The sequence below is a fragment of the Elephas maximus genome, chromosome 15 (assembly GCF_024166365.1).
Source record: "Elephas maximus indicus isolate mEleMax1 chromosome 15, mEleMax1 primary haplotype, whole genome shotgun sequence".
Taxonomy (NCBI): Eukaryota; Metazoa; Chordata; class Mammalia; order Proboscidea; family Elephantidae; genus Elephas; species Elephas maximus.
Genome location: NC_064833.1, coordinates 10,626,476 through 10,654,167, shown reverse-complemented (window position 1 = coordinate 10,654,167; position 27,692 = coordinate 10,626,476). Strand labels below are relative to the sequence as shown.

General features: G+C 49.3%; 1 protein-coding gene across 3 annotated transcripts in view; it reads left to right on the top strand.

Moving 5' to 3' along the window:
• The window catches only part of TG (thyroglobulin), a 232,277-nt gene extending 204,998 nt beyond the window's left edge, over positions 1-27,279 (top strand). For all 3 annotated transcript variants that reach the window (XM_049854070.1, XM_049854071.1, XM_049854069.1), the window contains 5 exons: positions 7,664-7,845; positions 11,412-11,519; positions 24,464-24,598; positions 25,614-25,804; positions 27,027-27,279. In XM_049854070.1, the coding sequence (XP_049710027.1) occupies positions 7,664-7,845; positions 11,412-11,519; positions 24,464-24,598; positions 25,614-25,804; positions 27,027-27,145 (735 nt within the window). In that variant the 3' untranslated portion in view covers positions 27,146-27,279. The remainder of the gene's footprint in view (positions 1-7,663; positions 7,846-11,411; positions 11,520-24,463; positions 24,599-25,613; positions 25,805-27,026) is intronic.
• The last annotated feature ends 413 nt before the right edge of the window (positions 27,280-27,692 follow it).

Below are 27,692 nucleotides of genomic sequence, written 5' to 3'. Positions count from 1 at the left end.
TTTTAGTCACTGAGGATAGGAAAATAGGAGGGGGAGAAGGTTCTGGAGGTGAGGTGATGCCTATGTAAATCAAATCCAAACCCACTGCCTTCGAGTCGATTCCAACTCAACTCATAGCAACCCTGTAGGACAGAGTAGAACTGCCCATAGGGTTTCCAAGGCCATGAATCTTTATGGAAGCAGGCTGCCACGTCTTTCTCCTGAGGAGTGGCTGGCGGATTTAAACTGTCGACCTTTTGGTTAGTAGCTGAGCACTTTAACCGCTGCACACCAGGGATGTGAAGTTAAATTGGTGCATATGGACTTTGAGGGACCTGAGAGATTTTCAGGAGATGGTAGACACTGTATATGAAAGTCTGGAGTTCAGGCTGGAGAGAGATGTAGGACTCATTCGCTTAGGGGTTGGTGTTAAAGCAAAGAAGGGATGGTACCACCCACTTCACCGTGGGCTGAGGCGGAGGAGAAGGCAGAGTGGTGCAGCTGGGGGACCCAGCATTTCAGAGTGGCAGAACCAGCAGAAGGGCATTCCACGAAGAGCGGGGACAGCAGTTTGGAGGAAAGAAGAGAGGCGAGGATCATCCAAGCCCAGGGAGGAGAGGGTGTCAGGAAGGGGGTGGGGGACAGGGAGTAAATGAGAGGTGAATCAGTGGAGACGGTGGAGACACTGAGCACAGAGTCTGGGTGGTGAACGCAGACGTGACACTTGGAGGAGGCCTCATCTTAGCGCTGAGTGGTGGGTAGCAGTCATGGAGAGCTACACCTTGAAGGTGCCCCAGAGAAGGGACAACTTGTCCAGAGTAGTCACTGAAGAGGGGAGGCCTCCGCCTCAGACAGAAGAGGGGCCCTGGGTCCCAGAGAAGAGGAATGGGATTCAGGAAGGGCTTCCGGTGGAGCGAATTCCCTGGTAGTGAGAGGGCTGCAGCTTCTGCTGAGGGAAAGGCGCTCTGAGGATACGTCAGAGTCTGGAGGGGCCAACCGGGGGTTGTCCCAGCAGCAGAGGGAGCCAGTAAGAAGTGGTGGGTGGCTCCTCACTGGAGCCCATCAGAGCTGGTAGGCCCATCGAAGATCACCGCCAGCCTGCCCTCCCCTGCCCCACGAGGGCTTCCCTCTCTGGGCAGGTGGTGTCTGCAAGCCCCAGTGGAGAAAGCATTTCTCAGGACCCCTGCTGAAGAAAGAGTTGGGGAGGCCACACTAGCCACTCATCCCTCCTGCTGCTCTGCCCTTGACCACTCCCCACTAGCCACACTGGCCTCCTTGCTCCTCCTCCCCCAGCTGTCCACGTGCCTAAGCCCTCATCTCTCCAGTCCTCCATGAGGCCGACCCCAACCACCTGGTTATGACCCTCACCCGTCAGTGCCTCAGCTCCCTCCTGTGCTCTGCTGGCCTTGCTCACACGTCCTGCTGCCTCACAGTGCGCATTGTTGGTCTCCCCGAAGGGCAGGGGACTTGGTCTGTTATGCTCACTGATGCATCATCCCAAATGCCTAGAGCTGCTCCTGGCACGTGAGAGACACTCAGTGAATGAGTGCTGTTGATAAAGTGGGGTGAATATAGGGGCATTTATCACCTGCCTGTTTCTAGTTTTAATAATTTATTACCAAGAGCTGAAAGAAAAGTCCTATTATTGTATCAGTCACTTTGTTGTTAAGTGCTGTCAAGGTGGCTGCACCTCATGGTGACCGCAGGTACAACAGGACAAAATGCTGCCCAGTCTTGCTTTATCATCACGATCGTTGATATTCCTGAGTCCATTGTTGTGACCGCTGTGTATTTTGAGTGCCTTCCAGCCTGGGGAGACCCTGGTGGTGTAGTAGTTAACTGCTATGGCTGCTAACCAAAAGGTTGGCAGTTCGAGTCCACCAGGTACTCCTTGGAAACTCTACGGGGCCGTTCTGCTCTGTCCTCCAGGGTCACTATGAGTTGGAATCGACTCGACAGCAACGGGTTTGGTTTTTGGTTCCACCCTGGGGTTGGGGAGAGCTCATTTTCTAGCACTGTGTGGAACAACATTCTGTTTTGATCCATAGGGTTACCACTGGCTGATTTTCAGAAGTATACCACTAAGCCTTTCTTCCTAGTCTGTCTTACTCTGAAAACACCACTGAAAATGGGGTTGACCTTAAAATTAAATGTCCCTTTACAACCAGTAGTTCATTTAATTCTAACATCAAGCCCATTTTATAGATCTGGCATGGTGGCAGAGAGAGGAATATTCACTGAATAAGTTTATTCACTGGGAATGGATGACCTGCGCTCACACACCAGGCAGGATTTAAACCTGAGTCTCTGGTGAATTCCGTGCTCAACCCCTTGGCCACAGGCATTCAACCCTACCTTTACCTTCACAGGTGAAGGCTGAGCCTCTGTGTGTCCCTTCACATTGTCTAAATGCCTCTGAGCGCTGTAGCTTCTCTTTAGGGCATATCGATGGCTGTCCATTAAAAACACACACAGAGGCTGTGTCTTTTTCGTTAACCCCTTCCTGAAGTCCAGCCCGCAGCAGATCCTTGGTCTGAGGAAGCTCTGGTAATTACAGCTTGTGGAAGGCTGTGTGAGTCACGTGGTAGCCCCGGCATCCCCTGCTGACTCCCTAATTAAACCAGCAGCGGCATCTGTGCTCCTGGTCCTTGCCAAGAATCCATAGATGTGGGTTCCAGGTCCTGCTGAAAATGTGCCCCTCTGCATCCCAATATGCACCCCCTCGGTGGCGTGGCCCAGAATACTGACCAGCCGGGACTGCGGAGCCCAGCTGGTCTCAGCTGCTCAGATCCCCTTAAAACGGGACACTCTAATCGCAATCTTGTGGCTGCATAAACTGGACACCTTCCTAGCTGGGAAGCTGTTTAGACTGTTTTATGTAAGAAGCACCTCCTTTAGCAATGCTTGGGGCTTGGTGCCCTGCTACTCTTAAAAGCTACTTTGTTATAGAAAGAGTTTCCAAGGAACACATGAAGGAGGCTGTATCCTTCAGGTGGTCAGTCACTTTCCACAGCAATTTGGAAGAAGGGCTTCAAGTGTTTGAACCCATAGTGAATGGGACAAGCCCTGTTCAAGCCTCTCTCTCTAAGACATGGACTCCCCTGCACCATTTAAACTAGGTACAAGGTTGAATCTACAAATATCTAACAATAAAAACAGACATGGTGCTAAACACTTTATAGGTATAATCCCATCTAACCCTCGTAACATTTTTTTGAAGAGGATGATATTATGTGCCTGTTTTACAGACGAGGAAACAAAGGCACAGAGACATTAAGTACCTTGCCCAAGGCCACACAGCTAATAAGTAGCAAATCTAGCATCCGAGCCCAGATTTTTCCAGCTCTAGGATTTGAACCTAAGAGGTTTGGCTTTAGAGTCTATACTTTCTCTGCAAAGGCAATGTCTCCTGTATTCATTCATCCAACACATATTTTTTACCTAGTGGTTGGCACCATAGTGAGCAGTGAGGCTGCGGGGACAGTCCCTGCCACCTCTGCTCCCTGGTGCTTCTGGAGCGGTGGACACATTAACTGACAATAACAGCACCTAGGAATGTATCACAGTGTCCTGGGGGCATTCTTCAGACATCAACCCACCACTCTGCGTCTTCATCTAAATACTGGCCAGCAGCGTCTCACAGGGAGCATTGTTGTGGTTAGCTGCCATTGAGTAGCCCCCAACTCATGCCAACCCCAAGCACAGCCAGGTGAAAGGCTGCCTGGTCTTGCACCATCCCGTGACTGGTTGCCACTTCCCTGAGTTTGCACAGTGAATCGCCGGCACAACTGGTGCTAGAACCCTGAGCCCACCGTGGCCACCTCATGTTACGAATTGAGGGAGGGTTATGCCTCCCAAAGGAGCCCTGGTGGCGAAGTGGTTAAGTGCTCGGCTGTTAACCGAAAGCTTGGCGGTTCAAACCCACTAGATGCTCTGTAGGAGAAAGGTATGGCAGTCTGCTTCTGTAAAGATTACAGCCTTGGAAACCCTGTGGGGCAATACTACTCTGTCCTATAGGGTTGCGAAGGAGCCCTGGTGGCACAGTGGTTAAAACACTTGGCTTTAAAACCGAAGGTTGGCAGCTCAAGCATTCTGCAGGAGAAAGATGCGGTAGTCTGCTTCAGTAAAGGTTTATAGCCTCGAAAACCCTATGGGGCAGTTCTACTCTGTCCTATAGGGTCACTAGGAGTCTGAATCAACTCAACAGCAGTGGGTTTGGTTTTTCTTTTCTAATAGGGTCGCTATGAGTTGAAATCAACTCGACAATAACAGGATGCCTTACAAGTGGCAAAGCAGCCCAGGAAAGCTTAGTTCAATGCCACTGGCCCCCCGGTCCTTGTACCCAACCCCTTTCCCACGACTGAGCCTGCCCTCCACTTCTGCTCTGTCTCTGGATTTCAGACCCACCCAGGGCTTGGGGTGCGGGCAGGACATTGAGAATTCCTTCATAAGATACCTGTGTACAGAATAGCCCCAGAGTTCTACTACTTCCACTTCCTCCCATCTCTTTCTTCACCCCTTGACCAAGGCCCTTGCCTCAGCGCAGAGCCGAGCACGCCAGGCCGCAAGCCTTGTGATACAACCTGGAACGACCAATCATTGCATTTTGTTGCACAGTTGTGCAAGAACTTCCTTATTCTTCATGTGAAGAAATGAGGATAGAAATAAAAGCAAGAGGCAGCTTTCTTCCATGCAGACTGGTGCACGCCCCCTCTCTGAATGCTTTCATCATTTTAATAAAGTGTTTTGGGGCCTGTGTTCAGCCTTCGGTTTCCTGATCAAAGCCAACGAAACCGACGATTCATGAAAACAGTTCTTGTTTCTTAAGTGCTACATGCCAGGCTTGGAGCTAGTTGTTTCAAAATATCATTTCTAATTCTCAAGACAACACTGTGGGTTGTAACAATCTCCATTTTGCATGTGAGGAACTTGAGGATCAGAGAGGGTGACTTGCCCAAAGCCACACAGCTGGGAAGTGGAGGAGACGTGAGCCAAACCTGGACCTTCTGGCTCCTTGCTCCTTGCACTGAGACCTGCTGGCTCCTCGCTTCTTGCAGTGAGACCTGCTGGCTCCTCTGTCCTTGTACTGGACCTGCTGGCTCCTTGCTTCTTGCACTGAGACCTGCTGGCTCCTTGCTTCTTGCACTGAGACCTGCTGGCTCCTCGCTCCTTGCACTGAGACCCGCTGGATCCTCTTAACTAGCACCTGCTGTGTTCCCCCAAACCAGCCACGACTTGCACTAGAACGTCCTGCAGACGAAAAATCATCTTCACACTGCTTTTGTCACTTCATCCTCATGGGAGATAACAAAAGGGCCTGTATCAATATTATCATACCCGTTTTAAAGACGTAAGCCTCAGAGAGGGTGAAATGTCTTTTCTAAGGTCTCCCCAAAATTGGAAGTTAGGACTTGAGCCCAAAATTTTGACTCCACACTATCTTCTCAACCACTGAGCCATGCACCCAGTAGGCAGGCTTTCTGTCCTGCCATTTGACTGAGGCCTCTGTGGTCTACAGCCCTAATATGAGGTCATGGTCATGGTTAAGTTATAGCCAGGGGGAAACCGTCTGACATTTGCCATTAATAAGACCTGGGGTAAATCCCAGCTCATGATCCTATCTATGTGACCCTGAATAAGCTATTCAGATTCTCTGAGCCTTGGAATGAAGTTTTTAAAATGGAATAGCTTAATGCTCAGTTCCCATGGTTATTTTGATACTTCAGTGAAACACAGATGTAAAATGTTTAGCACAAAGTTTAGCAATAATAGGAGGTATGCCAATGGTTGCTGCTATCAGTTTTTTTTTTTGTTATGAAATATTCTAGCACTCAGAAAAGAACAGAGTAATATAATGTATTTTTTTTAACCCCAAACTATAGGTATAGGCTCATTAGATTGCAGACAGTCATCTTTAATAGACAAGACTAGATTAGAATAGGCTAGAATGGAAACTATAGGATGTATCAAATGTGGTAAAAGTGAGTACTGTCTCATGGATGTTATTTCAGGTGTATGTGTGTGTGTATGCGTGCACGTATGTGTGTGTAAAATGTCTTTCTTATTACAGACTGTGGTTAAAAGTATTTGCCAGCCGCTGCTCTCATGAATACTCATAGCTTCACTATTCAGGTTTAACAGATGTTAACTATTGTGCTGTATTTGCTTCAGACTTCTCCCCAAGAAATCAAATGTTGTGGGTAGAATTAAAATGCCTCCTGACCCAGCCCTTGCCCTCCCCAACGCTGGTGTGCAGCCACCCGTGGCCCGTGGTCCTTTGATCAGCTATTCCACGACTACAGCCCAGTCCCCATTTATTAGGCCAGGCCGAGATCAGCACCAGGAGCCCCTGGGGCAGCTGAAAGACATCTAAGAAGTTGCCCTCCCCAGTAAAGACTACTTTCTGAATTCCACTCGCAGACTCTATATGCTTGGAAACGTTTGGAGAAACAATCTAAACAAGCCTGAGTGTGCTGATAAGCACGTTTCCCTGTTTTCATAAGATCCTAGAAATATGTAAACACACAGCCTGAGCTGCCCAGGGGCCTAGGGGCCTGGGCCTCCTGCTCTGGAGCTGCCTCCCTGGTGCTCCGCCCCCAGCTCCTGTCTTCAGAAATGAGGAAGCTGAGTCCAGGGGGAGGGAAATGATCCACTTAGATTCCCAGTCCAGGCAGCAGGAAGCCAGGATTAGAATGAATGAGTAAGTGAGTGAATAAATGAATGAATGAGGTTCCCATCAGGACACTCCCATCCAGAGAGCTGTATGCCTACAGTGACTATCCTATGTAAAGAGCTCCTCTGTCCCTTTCTCTTCATGGCTCCCGCCCCCTGAGGGACTGTCTATTCTCTGCTCTTTTCCCTTCTCCGCCCGCTAGGGCATGAGCCCCCTGAGAGCAGAGGGCTTGATCAGCGTGCTCCCCGCTCTTTCCCAGCATGGCGTGCAGTTGGCCTAAGTGAAGGCCTTGAGTATCAGCGTCGCAGTGCACGTAAGACAGTCACATGCTGAATGAATCAAAGAATGAAGCTGAATGTAGCCCTTCTACCAAAACCAGATCCTGGCCACCCAGGAACCAGCTGAGACAGGAGCCCAGGCAGAGCCAGTGAGAAGCAGGTGTGGGACCTGGTATCAAATTGCAATAATAGCTACCATTTGTTAAGCACCCTTTTAAGTAGTTCACATGCATTAGGCCTCTTGGTCCTTACATAACTCTATGGAATCCCTGGGTGGTGCAAACAGTAACAAGCTAAATGCTAACCTAAAGGTTGCTAGTTCGAATCCACCCAGAGGCACCTCTGAAGAAAGATCTACTTCCGAAAAATCAGCCATTGAAAACCCCACGGAGCACAGTTCTCCTATGACATACAAGAAGTTGCCGTGAGTTGGAATTACTTTGAGGGCCACTGGTACTGGTTTTTAATAACCCAGTGCAGAAGGGTACACCCATTGTATCCATTGTTTGGATGGGGAAGCTAAGGCAGACCGGGGTAAGCAGTTTGCTTAAGGCTACACAGCTAGAGGGAAGCAGAGCTGGGATTCGGTCCCAGGCCGGCTGCCTCCAGCACCCACGCGCTTAAGACCCCATCCCACTGCCTCCCGGAGAGAAGATTTTAGGCCGACGGTTTGAGCTGTACTGACTCAGGCCTTTCAGAATCTGACTGGGGAACTTGTGTGTCTATTTTTCAGCAATTTGAGGAAAGTCAAGGTAGGACCAGCAGCAAGACTGCCTTCTATCAGGCGCTGCAGAATTCCCTGGGCGGCGAGGGTGGAGATACCAGGGTGGAGGCCGCTGCCACGTGGTATTACTCCCTGGAGCACTCTGAGGACGATTACGCCTCCTTCTCCCGGGCCCTGGAGAACGCCACCAGGTGAGCCAGCAGAGGGAGGGGGCTCTGCTGCCCGATTGGTGTCAGTCCAGTAGGCGTTCCGATCACAAATGAGGAAGGAGGGCATGGGACTCTGTGTGCTTGGTTTCCTCATCGTTATTCTTCCCTCTGCAAAGTGTGGTGAATACCTGCCAGAGGACAGGCAGGGTGGACCCTGCTGCCAGGCCACCCTGGCTCTTCTAGAAGGAAGAGACAGCACACTTGCCAGAGGCACCCATGGTACACCATGCATGAGGCAGCTCAGCAAAGGCTGTGAGATCTGAGGGCCCTCACACTCATTGTGGCCGTGAGTTGGAATCCACCGGACAGCAACTAACAGCAGCAAGGGCCCTTGAGCTCATCCGGCCCGTGGTCTCAACCCGCAGCGCCCCGGGCCCGTGAGGAGGCTTTAAAAGGGCAATGGATGCCCAAGCTGCCTGGGTGTAGCCAGGGTTCACTTTGCAGATGGGGAAACTGAAGCCTGGATTGGGGGAGCTTTGGTGCCTGACCTAAGCACAGACCTAGGCTCCCAACGTAGCTCCATGGGGGGCTGTTTGCTATGCTCGGGTGCTCCAGCTTGTCTTGCTCCGGGAAGCCTCCCCCAGCGCCCCCCAAGAGAGGTTCCAGGCTGCTCCCCCAAACCTTGCTGTGGCCCAGGGTCCCTCTCTCCCTGCACGCCCCCACCCACACTGCAGGTGTCAGGGTGCTCCCGCCTCCCAGCACTCCTTGAGACCACTGGGCTGAGAACTGTGCCTTCTACGTGTGCACAGCAGATGCTCAAGAAGTGGTTTTGGGTGGAAATACAGAAATAACCAGGGTTCCAGCTCTCTCCTCCTAAGAGCCCCCTGGGGGTGAGACTGCAGAGGGCACTCCAGCTCTCGTGTCACCAGTGAACCCCTCACAGACCCTGTGACATGCTCTCAAGTCCCTTTGCAAGGCCCCCCCCAGGTGGGAAGAACGTGGTGGGGGTTTCAGCATCTCACGACTCTGCTTTCTCTCCCTCTGGGAGGTCCACACTTTGCCTCTGTCTCTGGGGACAGAACCAAATGTCATGGCTCAGATGCCTTTGCTGACCTGCGCCCTGCTGGGAAGGGGCAGGCAGCAAGGGGCTTCAGATCAACCTCATGGCTTAGAACCCGTACCAGGAGTCTGTGGTTTCCAATCCGAGTACTACTAGCTCAGAATAAAACCTTGCACAGCTCACTTGGGTCTTGGGGACCAGAAAGGCTTTAATCTTCCCTCTAGAGAAGAGCTCAGCTTCAAACCAAATTGCCAACAGCTATTTATGGAGGTCCAGCCCTTGGCTACGCCCTGTGAACTCACAGATATCCAAGTCCCTGGCCCCAAGAAGCTTATAAGTAAGTCAGGACTGGCTCCGAGTGGTGTCATAGAACAAACTCAGAAAACCTGAACTGGCTTTGAGGACAACCTGGGGTGAGGGCTTGGGTCTGATGAGGCGGGTAACCTAGAGAGGCTTCGTGGGGGAGGCAGACTCTCTCTCCTGGTCATACTCAGGCTCATGGCCTCCTGTCTTATCCACAGTTGTCCTCCACAGGGCTGCCCTTGTGCGACCTGCTCCCAAAAGTCTGATGCCACCCCTATCCTGCTCACAGCTCCTCAGGGGAGCCAGGAGGTGAAGCCCAGCTCCTTCCTCTGCCCTTTTGGGCCCCCCGAGACAGATCCCGCCCTACCTTGTAGCCTTCTCTGTAAACACTGGGGCCGCCCTGCAGACTTACCAAGGGCACTCAAATTACCCTGCAGAAAAGTGGGGACAATGCTCCTCCTTGAATGACCTTCACGCCTGGGGTCAGACTTGGCCACTCTGACTTGCTGCAGGGTGGGGCCTGTTGCCACCATGTCTCAGCTGGGGTGAGTGAGATTCAAGGACACTGCGGGACAGGTGGGGGTCTTGTCCTGACTCGGCAATGCAGGTGAGATTCAAAGCCTGGCCGGCAGAGGTCAACCAGGTCCCCTGGTTTTAGCTCAGGCCTGCTGCTCCTGAAAGCACACACCCTTGGCATTACAACACACAGGTTGTCACTGCAGTGAGCTGGTGCTTCCGTATTTAGTCATCAAATTACTCCCAGTGGTGGAGCAAATGTGAAATCCTGGGAGTCTGAGGCAGGCTTTCTCAATTTCAGCCCTACTGATGTTTGGGACCCGACAATTCTTTGTTGTGGGGCTCTCCTGTCCATCGTAGGGTGTTTAGCAGCATCCCTTGCCTCCACCCACTAGATGCCAGTAGAAACCCCTCAACCCTCAAACCGTGACAATCAGAAATGTCTCCAGGGGTGGGGAGGGTAAAATCACCCCCAGTTGAGACTTGCTGGCCTAAGGGCCTCTGTGCACAAAATAGCCTTGAAGTCTCTGTCTTCTTTTAAAATGCAGACTTGTTTCATGTTCTGCTCCAGGGTATCTCTATATTCATCTTGCTTTAAAATTCTTTGCCCCCAAATCTTTAAGTCAAACTAATGTTCAGGGAAGATGTTTATCCCATGAGTTGCTTGACCCTAAATGGTCCGCTGGTGTAAAAATGGCATGGGGGCATTGTCTGACCCCGTCTAGCTTCACAAGGAGGAAGGAGACTCAAGACCAACAGCCCAAGGCTGATTTCTATGAGGCGCAGGTCAGACATGCCTCCTCCCTCTGCCATCTTTACCTATTCTGACACCAACCGTACCTCCCACGGCACTCTCTACAGGGTTCAATAATTCATTGCAATGGCCACATAGAGCTCACAGACAACATTTACAGTTATGGGGTTTGTTAAGGAAGTACCAGGTTACAATTCAGGTTCAGGCACACTCAGGATACAGTTCTTCCATCAGGGTGGCCTCTTCTCAGCTGTGCTTACAGGCACACCTCTCTCTGGACCTAGGCCTCTGCCCTGCTTGGGCAAGTGTTAGAGAGCTCTAGCTCTGCCAGTAAGTGCCCAGGGGCACTCTACTCCGACAGCAAGCTTCCTGCCCGAAGGCACTCAGCTTTCTCACTGCATGGGCCTGGAAGCCCTTATGCTGTCTCCTGCTGTCCTTTCTCTGCCATCCCTTCTCAAGCTCTATCTGTCTCTGTCTCCTATTTCCAGAAGCATCTTAGCACAGGGATCCTGGGTCCAAAGGGCATGCTCTCCCCTCCTGGCTATTCTTCCTTGGTAGTGGAATGGCTCATCTCAAGCCCAGTGGGATGGCAAAATTGACTAATCCCTTCGTTAGGCCACAATTACTGTATCTGCACAGTCCCGACCAATCACTTGGGTGGGAGTTACAAGACCATGGCGAGAAAGGCCACACAAAAGTGATCCATTGCACCACAGCTGGGAACACCAGCTGGTGATCGTGGCCAGCCTTAAACCAAAGTGGGCAAAGGTCCTCCAACCCCACCTGCCGTCTGGCCACCAGAGGTGGTGGAGCCATTGGAAAGGTGTTCTGGGACATGCAGGGAGGGGTTATCTGCAGGCCTGTGCAGGGGGCCTGGGTGGCCGAGGGACCCCTAGTCTGTGGGCAGCCTTCAGCTGGCACAGTTGTCCATAGAGTTACACGTAACGAGACTCCTCCTCACCCTCCTTTCACCAGGGACTACTTCATCACATGCCCTGTGATCGACATGGCCAGCCACTGGGCAAGACGGGCCCGAGGAAATGTCTTCATGTACCACGTTCCTGGAAGCTATGACCGCAGCAGGTAAGGGGGTTGAGTGGCCAAGTGGGTCTTGAGAAACAAAGGCACCTGGCAGCCATCCCTATCACTGCACCCATGATCTGCCTGGCTCCCTTGAAGGGATTATTCAGTTTATATGGCAGTTCACAAAAATGCCCAGAATCCACATGAGGTCAGTGGGGTAGGAATGATTATACTATTTTACAGATGAGGAGCCTGAAGTCCAAGGAGTTGAGCATGATTGCTCCAAGAAGAGTAGCTGGTTAGTTATAGAGCAGTGACCCATGACTTCTCTGACCCTAGAACTTTCCAGTAAGACATGTGGTCTCCCTTCTTAGAACTATTTATGGTTTCAAGCTGGTCTACCTTCTGGAGTCAAACAACTCCCTCCAGGTTTGGGGGAGAAGAAATGCCAGCAAGGTTCTGAAAGTTGCTGTGCGGGAGAGAGGGACGATGAAGAGAGCCATCTGGTTTGGGTGGCAATGTAAGGAGCCCTTGTAATCCAGTGGTCTGTAGCCCCTCATGGCCAGGGAGGCCAGTGTGGGAAGTTACACTGAGAATAACCCTTGGCAGCATCTCCCAAATGCCAGGCTCTCAGGAGCTCCTGCTCAGCACCAGTTCTTCCTGGTTCTCTGCCTTCCTTTTAGGGCAGAGATTATAACAAAGGGTGTAATACTCTTGCAGCAAGTTCATCAAAAGCCTTAAAAATGTGCGTACACCTTTTTGTTATTGTTGTTAGTTGCCATGGAGTCATCCCCAACTCATGGTGACACCATGCCCAGCACCAAATGCTACCCATTCCTGCACCATCCCCATGATCTATTGTGGGCTTGAACCATTGTGATCCACAGGGTTTTCTTCAGAGTAGAACTGTCCCATAGGGTTTCCAAGGAGTGGCTGGTGGATTTGAACTGCCAAATTTTTGGTTAGCAGCCGAGCTCTTAACCACTGTGCCACCAGGGCGCCAAGCGTCGAGTAAAAATCCCTGTGATGAAAGGGTTTTGCAGTGTAGATAGGTGTGCTAAACTACTGTGCTTAGTCCCTTTAATGGTAGAACTTTCCAGCTCTCACATTCTACCATTTTTAGAGGAGAGAGACACTTAACATCACCAAAACATTTTTATAGGCAGTGATGTTGCTACTTGTATACAAGCGGAAGAGTGTCATGGTTAAGATCGGGGGCTCTGGCGCCAAGTATCATGGTTAGAAACCCACCTTGAGCTTTATTGGCTTGGTGACTAAGGCAAGTCACTTAGCCTCCTTGGTGACTGAGTTTCTTCATCTGAAAAATGGAGATAATAACAGTACCTACCACAGAGAATTATTGTGATAATTTGTATATAGACGTTGCCTGGCAAACAGTAAGTGCTGAGAGTGTCTTGTTATTCTTGTCCACCAGAAAGCATTCTTGACAACTTTCTGATGTAGGTTTTCTCTCCCCACCATGATCACAAAAAGGTGCCATCTGAGTCCCTGCATGGCACGGACAGCTAAGCACTTGACTACTCGCCAGAAGGTTGGCGGTTTGAACCCACCCAGGGACACCTCAAAAGAAAGGCTTGGCCATCTGCCTCTGAAAGGTCATGGCCTTGAAAACCCTATGAAACAGTTCTACACTGTACACATGAGGCCGCCATGAGTCAGAATCAACTCAACGGCAACAACCACCACCACCAACAACAATGTAGGAGATACTTGAATCAATGAATGAATCCCAGAAACTAACTCATTTAACTTGTTGGCAAGTTTATCTTTTCTACCCGAAAAGACATCTCTCTCACCCTGGAGCTGTCACACTCCTCATTTATTTCTGGCTGAAATCTACATACTTAAAATATACGTGTGTGCTTGCATTTCTCGCCATCTGTCTTGTGCCTCCATTTCTGCTAGCATACATTAGGTCTCCTGGCAATAGCTGGCGAACAAAACACAAGAAATTACCACTTTCCTAGACTGTTGCTAATTGATCACAGAACAGTGTTGTCCTGTCCCACCCAGGTTATTTCTGTGCCTTTCATCCCTGAAATCAAGGGCTAACCTCCTGTAGGGAAAGAATAGGCATAGTGGATGTGGGAGGAGACAAACTGAAATCATGAAGCTATATGGGGGCTCTCTTGCTTGAATTGTGTCCTGTCCTTATTCTAAAGCTTTTTATCCACAGGGTCCTAGGATGCTGTTCCCACAACCCAACGGGTAGGATTTGAGTTATCTTTGAATTGTGGGGTGGAGTGGGGCTCTTGGGATTAAACACCTACCTGGGCTCCCTTATAAGATGCTGACCAAGCCCAAACCAAACCTGTCGCTGTTGGAGTAGATTCTGACTCATAGGAACCCTATTCAACAGAGTAGTCCTGCCCCATATGGTTTCCAAGGAGTGGCTGGTGGATTCGAACCACCGACTTTCTGATCAGCAGCCAAGTTCTTAACTACTGTGCCACCAGGGCTCTATAAGATGCTGAGCCATTCTTTAATTTTGGGAGTGGCCGCTCTGGATAGTGGACGAACACATCTTTTAAAGTTAAGCCAACTAGGGTTTCAATCTCATCTCTTCCATTTATAAGCTGTTTGCACTTGGAAGCATTTTGTCACCTATCAAATGACTATATCTGCTGTATAGCATGGTGCTGAAAATTCAAGATAATGCATGTTAAACAACTGGCACATTGTAAATGTTCAATATCCAGTAGCTAGGGTTATTTTTCCCTTCAGAAAATAAGACTCTGAGAGGAAAATATCATGATAACTCAAAAGGCAGCAGTGTTCCTTCTTTACAGTTTGTCTCAACTCTGGAAAACAAAGCAGTAAATTCTAGACTCAAAACATTTGCATTCTAGACATTTCTATGCATTCCAGGGGACTTTAACATTCCAGATTCAAAATATTATCTTTTTGGTTGACTGTCTTGGTGAGTCTGTTAGAATTAGCAAACCAAAGAAAATATTAAGCAGTGAATTCTTGAATTGGGTCCCTTGACCTGGCTACATTCTGTGTGATTCACAAGATTATTTCCCAATAAACATGGAAATAAATCATCTTCTGAAACTGAGCACTCCAATCCCATGATATATTGGGGTTTATGCTATCTGCCCTCTTCAACATTTATCTGGCAAATATTTACTGAATGTCTTCTATGCCCAAGTGACTCATTTAGATACCAGCGTTGGAGCAGCCAGAAAGGCAGAGAAGACCTGCTGTCCTGGGATTAACTCTGAAATGTGGCTGGGAGAGATGGTTGTCTAGAGATGGGGTACAGGGATAGCCATACACATATAACTCAGCAGAGTGAGCTCAGATGACCTGCTAAAAAGGGGGAACACTAGGGTGCTCTGGTCAGTGGAAAGTAGGGTCAGAGACTACTTGAGATTGGAGGTTTGGGAAGAACCTTCTGAAAAGGTGACATCTGAGCTGAGAACTGAGGAATGAGAAGGTATGAGCCTTGTGAAGAACTGAGCGGTCAGCAGTCCCAACAGGGTGATCGTCCAATGCCAAGGCCCTGAGGTGGGAAAGAGCTGGACATGTCTGAGGATAAAGAAGGAGGCCAAGCCAGCTGGAGCCTGTTGGAGAGGAAGAGGATGGTTGTAGATGAGAAGGAAAGGGCGGGGTCTTATAGATCATGTAGGAGTTTCTAGGCTATGGCAGGAAATGAGAAGGTATTCCATCTGAGTGTGATGGTATGATGGGAAGGCATTGGAGATTTTTAAGGAGGCATCTTATATAGAATGCACCTTGGTCTTTTCATTCATGCCCAAAACACAGCTCACTAAAACTCAGTGTCATTTAACATGGAATATAGAATAGAAACCTTGTTATCCAGTGTGATGGTCAGTTAATCAGGAAAGTCAATTAAAATGAGAACTTATGAAAAATAATTAAGATAGGTGTACACCTTAAACGAGGAGCCGTGGTGGCACAACAGTTTAGCACTCAACTACTAACCAAAGTGTTTCCAGTTCAAAAACGCCCAGTGGATTGCTCCGGTAAAAGATCAGACAATCTACTCCTGTAAAAATTGTTGTATTTGTTAGGTGCTGTCGAATTGGTTCTGACTCACGGTGACTCTATGTACTACAAAATGAAACCCTGCCCAGTCCTGCACCATGCTCGCAATTGTTATGCTTGAGCCATTGTTACAGCCACTCTGTCAATTCACCTCATTGAGGGTCTTCCTCTTCTTTGCTGACCCTGTTCTCTAGCAAGCATGATGTCCTCCTCCAAGGACTGATCCCTCCTGATGACATGTCCAAAGTACGCAAGATGCAGTCTTGCCGTCCTTGCTTCTAAGGAGCATTCTGGTTGTACTTCTTCCAAGACAGATTTGTTCACTCTTTTGGCAGTCCGTGGTATATTCAACATACTTCACCAACACCACAGTTCAAAGGTGTCAATTCTTCTTCTGTTTTCCTTATTCGTTATCCAGCTTTCGCATGCATGTGACGCGATTGAAAATACCATGGCTTGGGTCAGGCTCACCTTAGTCTTCAAAGTGACGTCTTTGCTTTTCAACACTTTAAAGAGGTCTTTTGCAGCAGATTGGCCCAACACAATGTGTCTTCTGATTTTTTGACTGCTGCTTCCATGGATGTTGATTATGGATCCAAGTAAAATGAAATCCTTGACAGCTTCAATCTTTCTCCATTTATCATGATGTTGCTTATTGGTCCAGCTATGAGAATTTTTCTTTTCTTAATGTTGAGGTATAATCCATACCAAAGGCTGTGGTCTTTGATCTTCATCAGTAAGTCCTTCAAGTCCTCTTCACTTTCAGTGAAGATTACAGCCTAGAAAACCCTATGGGCAGTTCTACTCTGTTGCATGGGTTTACTATGAGTCGAAATAAGCTCAATGGCATCTAACAACAACAACACACCTTCAATATTTTGTTTTAACATTAACCATAAAAGTACGTATTCACTTCTCATTCTTCTGAGGCAAGGTCAAAGTTGGTGGTGGATTTTTATAGTTCTCTCCCTTGGATTTCTTGTAAAACCATAAGTGTAAATCATAGACTGTGATTTCCAGTTTTGGTTTCTTGGAAGTGGGGCATCTACATGATATTTGGTTGATTTAATTAAAAGATATTACTACAACAACAAATACAACTGGCATGAACATGTTTACCTCGTGGTAAACACACAGCCTCACTGGTGAGAACAGATGCGTTGAAGCAGGAAGACTCAGCGTTTTCTGAGCAGCGGTTATTATGTCTTATGGAGGGAACCAAGTGTTCAGGCTCTTCCTGGCCATCAGTTGAAGCTTCAGCTGTACGGCAAAACAATATTTCACACAGCTCTGCTGGCTTTAGGGAATTACGGACATAATACAGGTATGACATTTGTGGCCAGAGGTGGGATTGTATCATTTAATGTAAATCAGGACCTAAATTTTTTTTTTTTTTTTTAAGAATTGCATAGTAAATCCTTCTGTAAAGCCATTTGTAAAACATGCAGTTGCTTCCTGATTAATTTGTAGGCAGATCTGAACTTTTGCATCTTAGAGTTTGCCCAATGAGAGCATGCCTATAGGCTTCTGTGTTAGTCACCTAGTGCTGCTATAACAGAAATACCACAAGTGGGTGGCTCTAACAAAGGGAAGTTTATTTCTTCACCATAAAGCAGGCTAGAAGTTCATCAGCTCCAGCAGAAGGCTTTTCCTTTGTGTTGGCTTTCTCATCAGTCTTCCCCCAGAGTAGGAGCTTCTCTGCAGGGACTCTGGGTCCAAAGGACGCGCTGTGCTCCTGGCACTGCTTTCTGGGTGGCATGAGGTCCCCTATCTCTCTGTTTGCTTCTCTCTTTTGTATCTCAAGAGATTGCCTCAAGACGCAATCCAATCTTTTAGATTGAGTCCTGCCCCACTTACACAACTGCCACCCATCCTCCCTCATTAACATCAGAGAGGCAGGATTTACAACATATAGGAAAATCACACAACACTGGGTATCATAGCCCAGCCAAACTGATACACACATTTTTGGGGGGACATAATTCAATCCATGACAGCTTCTATTCATAAGCTATTTGACAGTTCCTTAGCCAAAGAAAAAAAAAAATTTAGGTCCTGATTTACTTTTTTTTTTTTTTTTTTTTAGCCCATAGGAAAATGCCTGGGAAGCCCTAGTACTTCCGTTCCTTGCTGTTCCCTGATTTCCTTTGGAGGAAGTTATCTAGAGATGCCAGCTAGAGATAAGAAAGGGGTGTATTTTGTGGGGATGAGGACAACAAACTTCCTCCTGCATAGAGAAAAACAGGGACAAAGTCCTCGGACCCAACAGGCTTGCAAATCATTGCAATCAGATGGACTGCAATACCAGGCCTGTCCCCAGCATCAGCCTCTTGACCCCATTATCAGTAAGAAACCTGACCTCCATAATGCAAAAGTATGGCTTGTTTATATCAAGAAAGGTCCTACCCACTCCTAGTCCCCACCTTGAGGGGATACCAGCCTCAGCCCAACTCCCCAACTCCCACCATCGCTTCGGTGGGGCCTCGAGCCTCAGTCATTGTGTCCAGTTGGCTCCAAACATCCATGAATAATGGTTCCCTGACCCTGGGAGCAGAGCCCAAGTCAAGAGCTTGTGCCATGAATCTTTTTGGAAATATGGCTTTTTGCTGGCAGGAATATAGACTGAGTTCTCTGCAAACCCACAGCATGGCCAGGTGGGATTTGAGGTGAGCAAGATGGCTGAAAGGTAAGATTGGGGAGCACCATGTAAAAAGAGCCAGTATTCTGGACAAAGGCAGCGACTTGACAATTTCTCAGTTCTAGTCTTCCTCCCCACACTACTCCAGCGAGCTTTCTAAAAGATAAATGTAACTTGTGCCTTGGGACTTAGAGACCTCCAATGTTCCCCATCCCCTGAAAGATGTGGCCTTCAATTCCTCTGGATTCAGTTCTCATACCTATAACAGGATTAGAGATGGAAGCACCTTCACATCATGTCATTAGTGATTCCCATACTTTTGATTTTCTTGGACAAGGAAATATCCCCATTTCACTCCTCAGAATTACTCACTTCTCTGCACGAGGCCCAGAATGCTAGGGGCCTATGACTACGCCGGAACCAACTCCCCTCTGTCTTTTCTTCTCTGTGCCCAGTCTCCACGCAAAGCACACAACCCACCTTGCTGGTCCAGTCTCCACACGCAGCACACACCCCACCTCGCTGGTCAATCTCCACGTGAAGCACACACCCCACCTCGCCGGTCTAGTCTCCTCACAAAGCATACACCCCACCTCACTGGTCAGTCTCCACTCAAAGCACACACCCCACCTCGCTGGTCAGTCTCCACGCAAAGCACAGAGCTCACCTCGCTGGTCAGTTTCCATGCAAAGCACACACCCCACCTCACTGGTCAGTCTCCACACAAAGCACAGAGCCCACCTCGCTGGTCAGCCTCCATGCAGAGCACATACCCCACCTCGCTGGTCAGCCTCCATGCAGAGCACACACCCCACCTCGCTGGTCAGCCTCCATGCAGAGCACACACCCCACCTCGCTGGTCAGTTTCCACACAGAGCACACACCCCACCTCGCTGGTCGGTTTCCTCACGAAGCACACACCCCACCTCGCTGGTCGGTTTCCTCACGAAGCACACACCCCACCTCGCTGGTCAGCCTCCATGCAAAGCACACACCCACCTCGCTGGTCAGTTTCCACACAGAGCACACACCCCACCTCGCTGGTCAGTTTCCACACAGAGCACACACCCCACCTCGCTGGTCAGTTCCCTCACAAAGCACATACCCCACCTCACTGGTCGGCCTCCATGCAAAGCACACACCCCACCTCACTGGTCAGTTTCCTCACAAAGCGCACACCCCATCTCCACGGCATGGCATGTCCTAAGTCTTTACCCACAGTACTCTCCCTTCCCCACTCATCCATTCACTAAACTCCTGCTCACCTCCAGGTCGTAAGTCCAATAGAACCTCCTCTCTCTGACTTTCTATAAACTCACCCCATCTCTTTTCTCCTTCATCTCAAGGTGCTTTGTAAATAGTTCTGTGACATAGCTCATAGCATTTATTTTAAAAATGTTGGCATTTCTCCATTTGCCACTAGGCTGTGAGCCCGACAGAAGGGCTGCCACAGTCAGCTTCTACCCCAGTCCCCACTCAGAGCCCAACACAGCAGACATTTGGTAAATGGAGGAACTTGGGCCTCAACCCTGACATCCCTGGCTCATTGTTCACAGTCCGCACCAAACTATATTCATATCCTGAAACCAAAGCACAAAGCACATTCACACACACACACCCAGAGCCATCTCCAGAGCTATGGAACTGATCGGTTCACCAATATCAGCAACCTTGTCTCTTCCTTCAGTGGCAATTTACAGTTTGAGAGGAATTTCCATCCACTATCTGTCTATCTGTCTATCTACATGGAGCCCTTGTGGTGCAGTGGTTAAGAGCTCCACTGCTAACCAAGAGGTCAGCAGTTCGAATCCACCAGCTGCTCCTTGGAAACCCTATGGGGCAATTCTACTCTGTCCTATAGGGTCGCTGTGAGTCAGAACCAACTCCAAGCCAACGGCTGTTTTTGGCTAACCTATCTATGCCACCACTTGTCTGTCAGTTTGCTGTACTGTGGTGACCTGCATGTTGCTGTGATGCTGGAAGCTATGCCACTGGTATTCCAAATACCAGCCAGGTCACCCATGGTGGGCAGGTTTCCAGACTAAGACAAACTAGGAAGAAAAGCCTGGCAATCTACTTCCAAAAATTAGCCAGTGAAAACCCTATGGATCACTACAGAATATTTTCTGATATAGTGCTGGAAGGTGAATCTCCTAGACTGGAAGGCACTCAAAATACACAGTCGCTGCAACAAGGACTCAAGGATACCAATGATCACAAAGATGGCACACGACTGGGCAACATTTAATTCTGTTGTATGCGGGGTCGTCTTAAGTCGGAGCTGACCCAAGGGCAACTAAAAGCAACCATCTATCTATAAGCATCCAAAGATGCCACCTGAGAGGCTGAAAAGGGAATGATCAGCCCCATTTTACAGAAGAACAGAAAAAAAAAAACAAGGTTCAGGAAGTCAGTGGTGGAAGTGGGCTTGCACTGAACTTACCCAGCTGGACCAGGGACTTTCTTAGGCCCCCCACCTGCCTTTCCATGGGACAGTACCCTGGGCATAGGACTGGTAAATGTAAGATTGGAGGAAAGTTCAACAGGAGTATAATTACCGAAAACAGCAAATGACAAGTCAAAGCTAAAGAAAACCAGCCTGACCACATGTTTATATGACTTGATAGGCTCGAGCATATGATTTATCAATGATTGATCCCAGCGTAGAGAAACGAAGCCAAATCAATATGCATCAACCATCTGCCCCAGACCTGCAAGCACTGAGACCATTCAGCCAGTGAATCTCTCCTTTTACCTCTTGGGCCCTGCGTGTTCTTCCGTGTCCCCCTCCGCTGATGCTGAGTCTAAATCCCTTCTTCTTCCTCCAGAGGGTCCTGGGACTCAACCAGGGCCCAGACTTGCTGAGGGCTCAGTCCCCTGATCCTGAACCCCCTCTCGCAGGCTCCACTGGGTGTTCCTCCTCCAGATGTCTGCCTTAAACTGCTCAAAATAACTCCAGCATCCTGATAGAGATCAGCCCTGCTAAGGAAAAAACAAGCAGAAGCCCCATACACAACAGACTCTCAAATTAAACAGATCAGATGGGCTGGGCTGCCAGGCCTTTCCCCCAAAGCTTCATGACTTTTTCAGGGTCACAGACAGGGGTATGTGGAATCTGGCTTACACCAGCTAGTGAGAGCCAATTGTGCACATGTCTTCCCAACTCCACGTTCAGTGGCTTGACATTGGCCATGTTGGGAGTATTTACACTGTGGAAATTGGCAAAAGCTACAGAGCAGGGTCTTCCCGCTCACAAGAGCCAGTTGTTAAACATTTACCAACACAACACTGGCACAGACGTTCTTGAGAATATCTTGAAAACTATAAAGCTTCTCCCAAGAAAGGTATACATATGCATAATTTCCCAACATTTTATATATACTTTCAGGGAACATGTGGTCCTCTGAAACCCTATAATGGTCTCCAGGTTAAAAGCCTCCATCCTCCACCTGGCATGTGTCTCTCACAGGGAAAGGAAAAGGCAATGGGCATATGAGCCAGACACTGGGCCCGAGATTTGAAATATTTTATTGCTAAACTACATTCTATGTCTGAGGTAAGCGTGCCATGTTGCCACATTATAGATGAGGGCACGGAGGCCTAGAGAAGTTATACATCTTGTCCAAGACTGCACAACTATTAAGTGATTGAGCTAAGATTTGAACTGAGGACTCTGATCTTGAAACCTTGTTTCTGTTCACCATACCACTTCCACCACCCATCTGTCAGTTTATTGTGCTGTGGTGGCTTGTGTGTTGCTATGATACTGGAAGCCATGTCACTGGTATTTCAGATACCAGCAGGGTCACCCATGGTGGCCAGGTTTTGGTAGACCTTCCAGACTAAGACAGAGTAGGGAGAAAAGCCTGGCAGTCTACTTCAAAAATTAGCCAATGAAAACCTTAGAATCACAACCGAGATGAGCCCCCTAGGTTGGAAGGCACTCAGTAATGTCTACAACAATGGACTCAAACATGCCAGTGATCATGGAGATGGCACAGGACTTGGGCACCATTTTGCTTTATAATGCATGGGGTTGCCTGAGTCAGAGCCAACTCTACGGCCACTAACAACAACGCCACACAGCTTGGAGTGCAGCTTTCTTTGGAAGAGGCAGTAGACAAGTCCGCTTGGGGAAGGCAGAGTAATAGTCCCCCAAACGCCCAAGGCCTAATCTCCATTACCTGTGCATACGTTACCTTACAGGGCAAAAGAGACTTTGCAGATATGATTAAGGTTAAGGACCTTGAGATGCGGAGATTATCCTGGATGATGTGGGTAGGCCCAATGTAATCACGTGAGTCCGTAGAAATGGACAAGGGAGGCAGAATGGTGTGCCAGAGAGATGCCACGTGAGAAGGACTTGACCCACGGTTACTGGCTTTGAAGATGGTGGGGCAGGCCAGAAGCAGCAGCCTCTAGAAGCTGGGAACGGCCCTCGGTTTACAGCCAGCAAGAAGGCCGGATCAGACTACACCACAGGGAGGTGTATTGTGCCATAAACTGAACGAGCAGAAGACGGATTCGCCCCTAGGGCTTCTAGAAAGGAACGCAGCCTGCTGACATCTGATTCCAGTCCATCAAAACCAGTGCGGAACTTCTGACCTCCACCCTGTGAGATTGCACATGTGTGTTGTTTCGAGCCACTAAATTTATTGTACTAATAGATAGCAAGCACGGCCACTTTCCAGAAGGGCCTCCTGAGAAACCGGGTGGCTGCTTTACATTCCCACACGGAGCAGAGAGTGAGCAGGGTCTGGTAGGGAGGAAATCAGCTGGAAACACGGCCCAGACCAACTCTGGCTCCCTGGCTCCTCGGGGCTGGCACACAGGGTGGTCATGGGTGAAGCTCAGACTCCCACCAAGCCCAGTGCTGGTGGGGAGTAAACCCTTGCTGCAAAGCGAAGCGGACAGCTTATGTCCTTAGATCACCATTTAGTAGCCAGGGGCTTTGGCCAGAAAATGGCCTCCCTGAGGCTAAGTCTCCACTACTGTATAAGGAGTAATGATAACCACCTCCAGGGTCACAGGGATGATAAAGGAAAAGGGATTAGTGAATTCCCGAGTGTGTGCGTATGGGAGAGAGTATTTTTATCGCCATAGTTCGGACAACTCTGCCTGGCATCGTTTGTTTTGTGTTCCTTTTCCCTTTATGGATCTTAAATTGCTGTTACGACTGCATCATTATTGCGTTTTAGCGATCCTTGGGCCCAGTGAACAGGCCTGGACACCTGGGTATGAATCCTGGCCCTCCCGTGTTTCAGGCGTCACTTTATATTTCTGAAATTATGCACGTGAGCATAAACTTCTCTGGCCTGGCTCTTCGCTGGAGATCACCTGTGTCGAAGGCCTGCCCTAGTGCCTGGTACTTCAGGGTGCTCAGCATGCCATAGAGGAGGAAGAAGGGAAGCAGGAAAGTCCAGGAACTTGCTGGAGTCATCCAGCCTGAAGGAAGAGGAGCCAGGACCCAGGCCTGGTCGCACCAAGCCCTCCTGCCTTTCCTTATCATCCTCCTTCCAGGAAACATCCGTTCTGACCTGACATTGCTGTTCTACTTGCTGTGTGTCTCTGTGCAAGTCTGGGGACCTCTCTGGGCTTCATTTTTCTCATCTGTGAAATTAGAGGTTGTATCTAACATCCCTTCCAGCTTTCTCGCTTGAACACTCTTTCAGGCTCACAACATTCTCTCCCACGGCCCCCACATCTCATGGACCCCGCCCAGTGCCAGCTTCAGCTCAGTCCATTCAGACCACTCACCTGGCTTGCAGACCTTTCTCCCTTTTGCCTGCTGTGTACAAGATGTTCAGCTTAGTCACTGGACGTGTATTTACTGAACACCTACTTACTATGTTCCAGGCACTGTACTAGGGTTGGCTACCTGGGTAAATGTCAACCTTGAAGAGTTGTGAAGGGAAAATTTTACATGAACAAGGGCTGGTACTGGGCCTGACGAGTAAAGGGGCTCAAAATACAGGCTTTTTTTCTTGTTACCTTTTTCGGTGAATGGTTGACCAAAAAATATTCAATGGAACTAAATTTCAAGGTTGTAATGTGGGCAAAAGAACATTGTCTTGGAGAGTCATTTCTTGTTCCATGAGAATTAAGCGTTCAGCTTCCACCAGCAGAGGTGTTCAGCAGCGGTCCACAAAGAGGCCGCTGGATGAAAGGCCACGCTGAATCGCTGCTAAACGAAGCGCTCAACAGGAATCCTAAACGTAACCTAAAGAGGGAAATGTCTAAGTTCTGAGAGGCATGTAGACGGCCCATTTGGTTTTCCCCAGTGGTTTAATATTCCTTTAACTGTTGCTTCTTCTTCCTGTCTGTGTCCCAGCCTGGAACTGCTGACAGATGTGCAGTACGCCTTTGGGCTTCCCTTCTACCCCGCCTACGAGGGGCGGTTTACCCTGGAGGAGAAAAGCCTCTCCCTGAAAATCATGCAGTACTTTTCCAACTTCATCAGATCCGGGTGAGTGACCATCGTGTCTGAATTCTGTCATTGAGGGTCCCCCTCCGCCCGCCCCAGTCTGAACGCTGAGGCCATGTTTCACATTGACAGACTCATCCATTCCCCCAGAGGTTGCAGTCCCCTGCCATGAGTCCCCCTGCATCAGTCCCGCCTTCTTGTCAAAACCACCTTTGTGTACATTTAATCTTCAAGAAGGAAAGTTCCAATCACGCCACCTCCTTGTTGAACCACATTTGATTGTCCTAGTTTAGGGCTTCTTAGCCTCAGCATGACTGACATCGGGGCCTGGTAACTCTATGTTGTGGGGCTGTCCTGTGCACTATAAGATGTTTAGCAGCATCCCTGGTCTCTACCCACTAGACGTCAGTAGTACCTCCCCTCCCTCTCCCCCCAGGTGTGAAAACCAAAAATGCCTCGGACATTGTCAGATGTCCCCTAGTGGACACAGTCACCCCCAGCTGGGAACCACGGTTTTGGATTTTCAAATTAAGTTAAAATGCTCAAAACCAAACCAAATCAGTTACCATTGAGTCAATTCTGACTCATGGTGACCCCCATGTGTCAGAGCAGAACTGTGCTCCACAGGGTTTTCGGTGGCTGATTTTTCAGAAGTAGATCACCAGGCCTTTCTTCCAAGGTACCCCTGGGTGGACTTGAACTTCCAACCTTTCATTCAGCAGCTGAACGCATCAACCCTTTGCACCATCCAGGGACTTTGCTAAAAGGACACCAGGGTAGAAATGGACACCTTATGCGTGTTCAGAAAGACCGAGGGCAATACTAGGTCATGAGCAATGCTGCTGGTCCTGAGTTCATGCCTTCCTTTTCCCTTAATGATTTGTAGTTCAGCAGCTGAGAGCATGGTCCCTGAAGCTAGGTTGAGTGGGTTCCAGTCCTGCTGTGGCACTTACAGTTAAGCGACTTTGGTCCTCAGACCCCAAGTGCAAATGGTAAGTGATCCCAATGTGAATAGGAAAGACAGGTTTGCCTCATGGTCTTTATTCTCATCTTCCAGAAACCCCAACTATCCTCATGAGTTCTCCCGGAGAGCACCTGAATTTGCAGCCCCTTGGCCCGACTTCCTCCCGTATGCTGGTGGAGAGAGCTATAAGGAGTTCAGCTCCCTGCTCCCCAATCGACAGGGCCTGAAAAAAGCCGACTGCTCCTTCTGGTCCAAGTACATCCAGTCTCTGAAGGCATCAGCAGGTAGGGCAGCCAGGAGCAGAGGCCCAAGTGGAGGGTAGGAGGGGCTGGTTGCTGATTCCTCAGCTTTTATGAACCCTCTGTGTGGCGCATTGGATGCAAACCCAAGGCCTCTTCCCAGAAAGAGCTCACAGTCTGGGGGACTCCTCTTTGCCAAGGGCCTCCTATTCTGATTGGCAGACAGAAGGGCGGTGAGAGAGAGAGAGGTACAGGGAGAGGTCATGGGGTCAGGGCGAGGAGGGTTGAGTAGGGAGCCAGCATTAGGGGTATGAGCCCAGAAGGTTGGTGTGTAGAGAGAGGGCGGGGATCTCGAATCTCCTCCTCGCAGCCCTTGAAGGGCTGGATAAAAAGTCCTGGGGAAGGATTCTAGCCAGGGGAGAAGTGGGCATTTCCACCTCTTCCTGTTGAAGAGAACTTGGCTCTTCTATAAACAAACCAGTCGACTCCAACTCGTGGCAACCCCGTGTGTGTCAGAGTAGAACTGTGTTCCGTAGGGTTTTCAATGGCTGATTTTTCAGAAGTAGATTGCCCGGCCTTTCTTCCAAGGCACCTCTGGGTGAACTCAAACCTCCAGCCTTTTTGTTGGCAACAGAGTGCTTTAATGGTTTGCACCCAGGAACACCTTGGCTTGCCTGTAGCAGAGATGCTAAAGAGAAAAAATGAATCACATGAAGGCACTGGGCATGTGGGGATAAGCACAATGGGGCTTCTACCCTTAAGAAGCTTCCAGCAGAGTGTGAAGTGAGCCACACAACCAGTAAATGCCCTTCAGCTTTCTGGGCACCATGATGGAGGTCTGCACCCAAGCCAGTGGGGGTCCAAAGGAGGGAGAGGTCACTTCTCCCTGGAGGGATGGGAAGCCTTCCAAGGGAGGTGACGCTTGGGCTGAGGTTTTCAGAATGACAGGTGTTCTTCAGGTGGGAAGGGTTTGGAGTAGGGAGGGATGTGACCTTGTCCAACCTACACTGTAGGATCTTGACTCTGCCTTTAGCTCCCAAGGCCAGTTGGCTCTCTGTTGATGAATCCAAGTCCCGTTGTACCCTTAGCATGTCCCTAAAGCCAGGCAATGAATCTGGTGCCCCCACCCCCAGAAATGCCCTCAGTAGAACATTGCAGGGAAAGCCCATCAGAAGCGAGGGTCTCTTTGGGCCAAAGGGAAAGGGACTAGGAAGGGGAACTCATGATCCTGGACTGGACCATGCTGCCCTCGCTCCTCCTCTTTCAGATGGAGCCAACGACCAGCAGTCAGCCCTGAGTGAAGAGGAGGAATTGCCGCCGGGCTCTGGGCTGAGGGAAGACCTCCTGGGCCTCTCAGGGCCAGGCTCCAAGGCCTACAGCAAGTGACCAGCCTCTGAGAGCTCCTCTGCCCACTGGCCAGTCGCCACCTGCCAACCCCACCCCAGACTTAGCTGCCCACCATGGGTACCTTGTTCTCTAAAACAGCCACTTAGTTTCAATAAAGCGTTTATGTGCACGGAGGCGTGGGTGACTCTGATTTGTTCATTCATGACAGATCTTAGACAACACCAAGTCATGTATTCATGGTGCTGAGGTCTGAATCCCAGGCTGCTGTTTTCTTTCGAGGCCCTGGGCCGGGTGCTGGGGAAATGAAGACCTTGCTTTTTAGAAGGAGAGAAGGGCAGGTGGATGGGTCCCCGTTTCCTGTGTTAAGTAACACAGGAAACGGGTACCCATCAAGGGCAAGCCCCAGAGAGACACAGCCCCACCTGTGTGCTAGATAGTATTCACTCTTGAAGGTTTCAGAACGGAGGTGAGCAACCAGCTCGGGCTGGTACAATATCTTAGGAAGAGGTAATGACAATGAAGGTAGAGAGGGGGGAAGGAACAGATTCCAGTACCCTTTAGGAAGTAGAACTGGCAGGACTTGGTT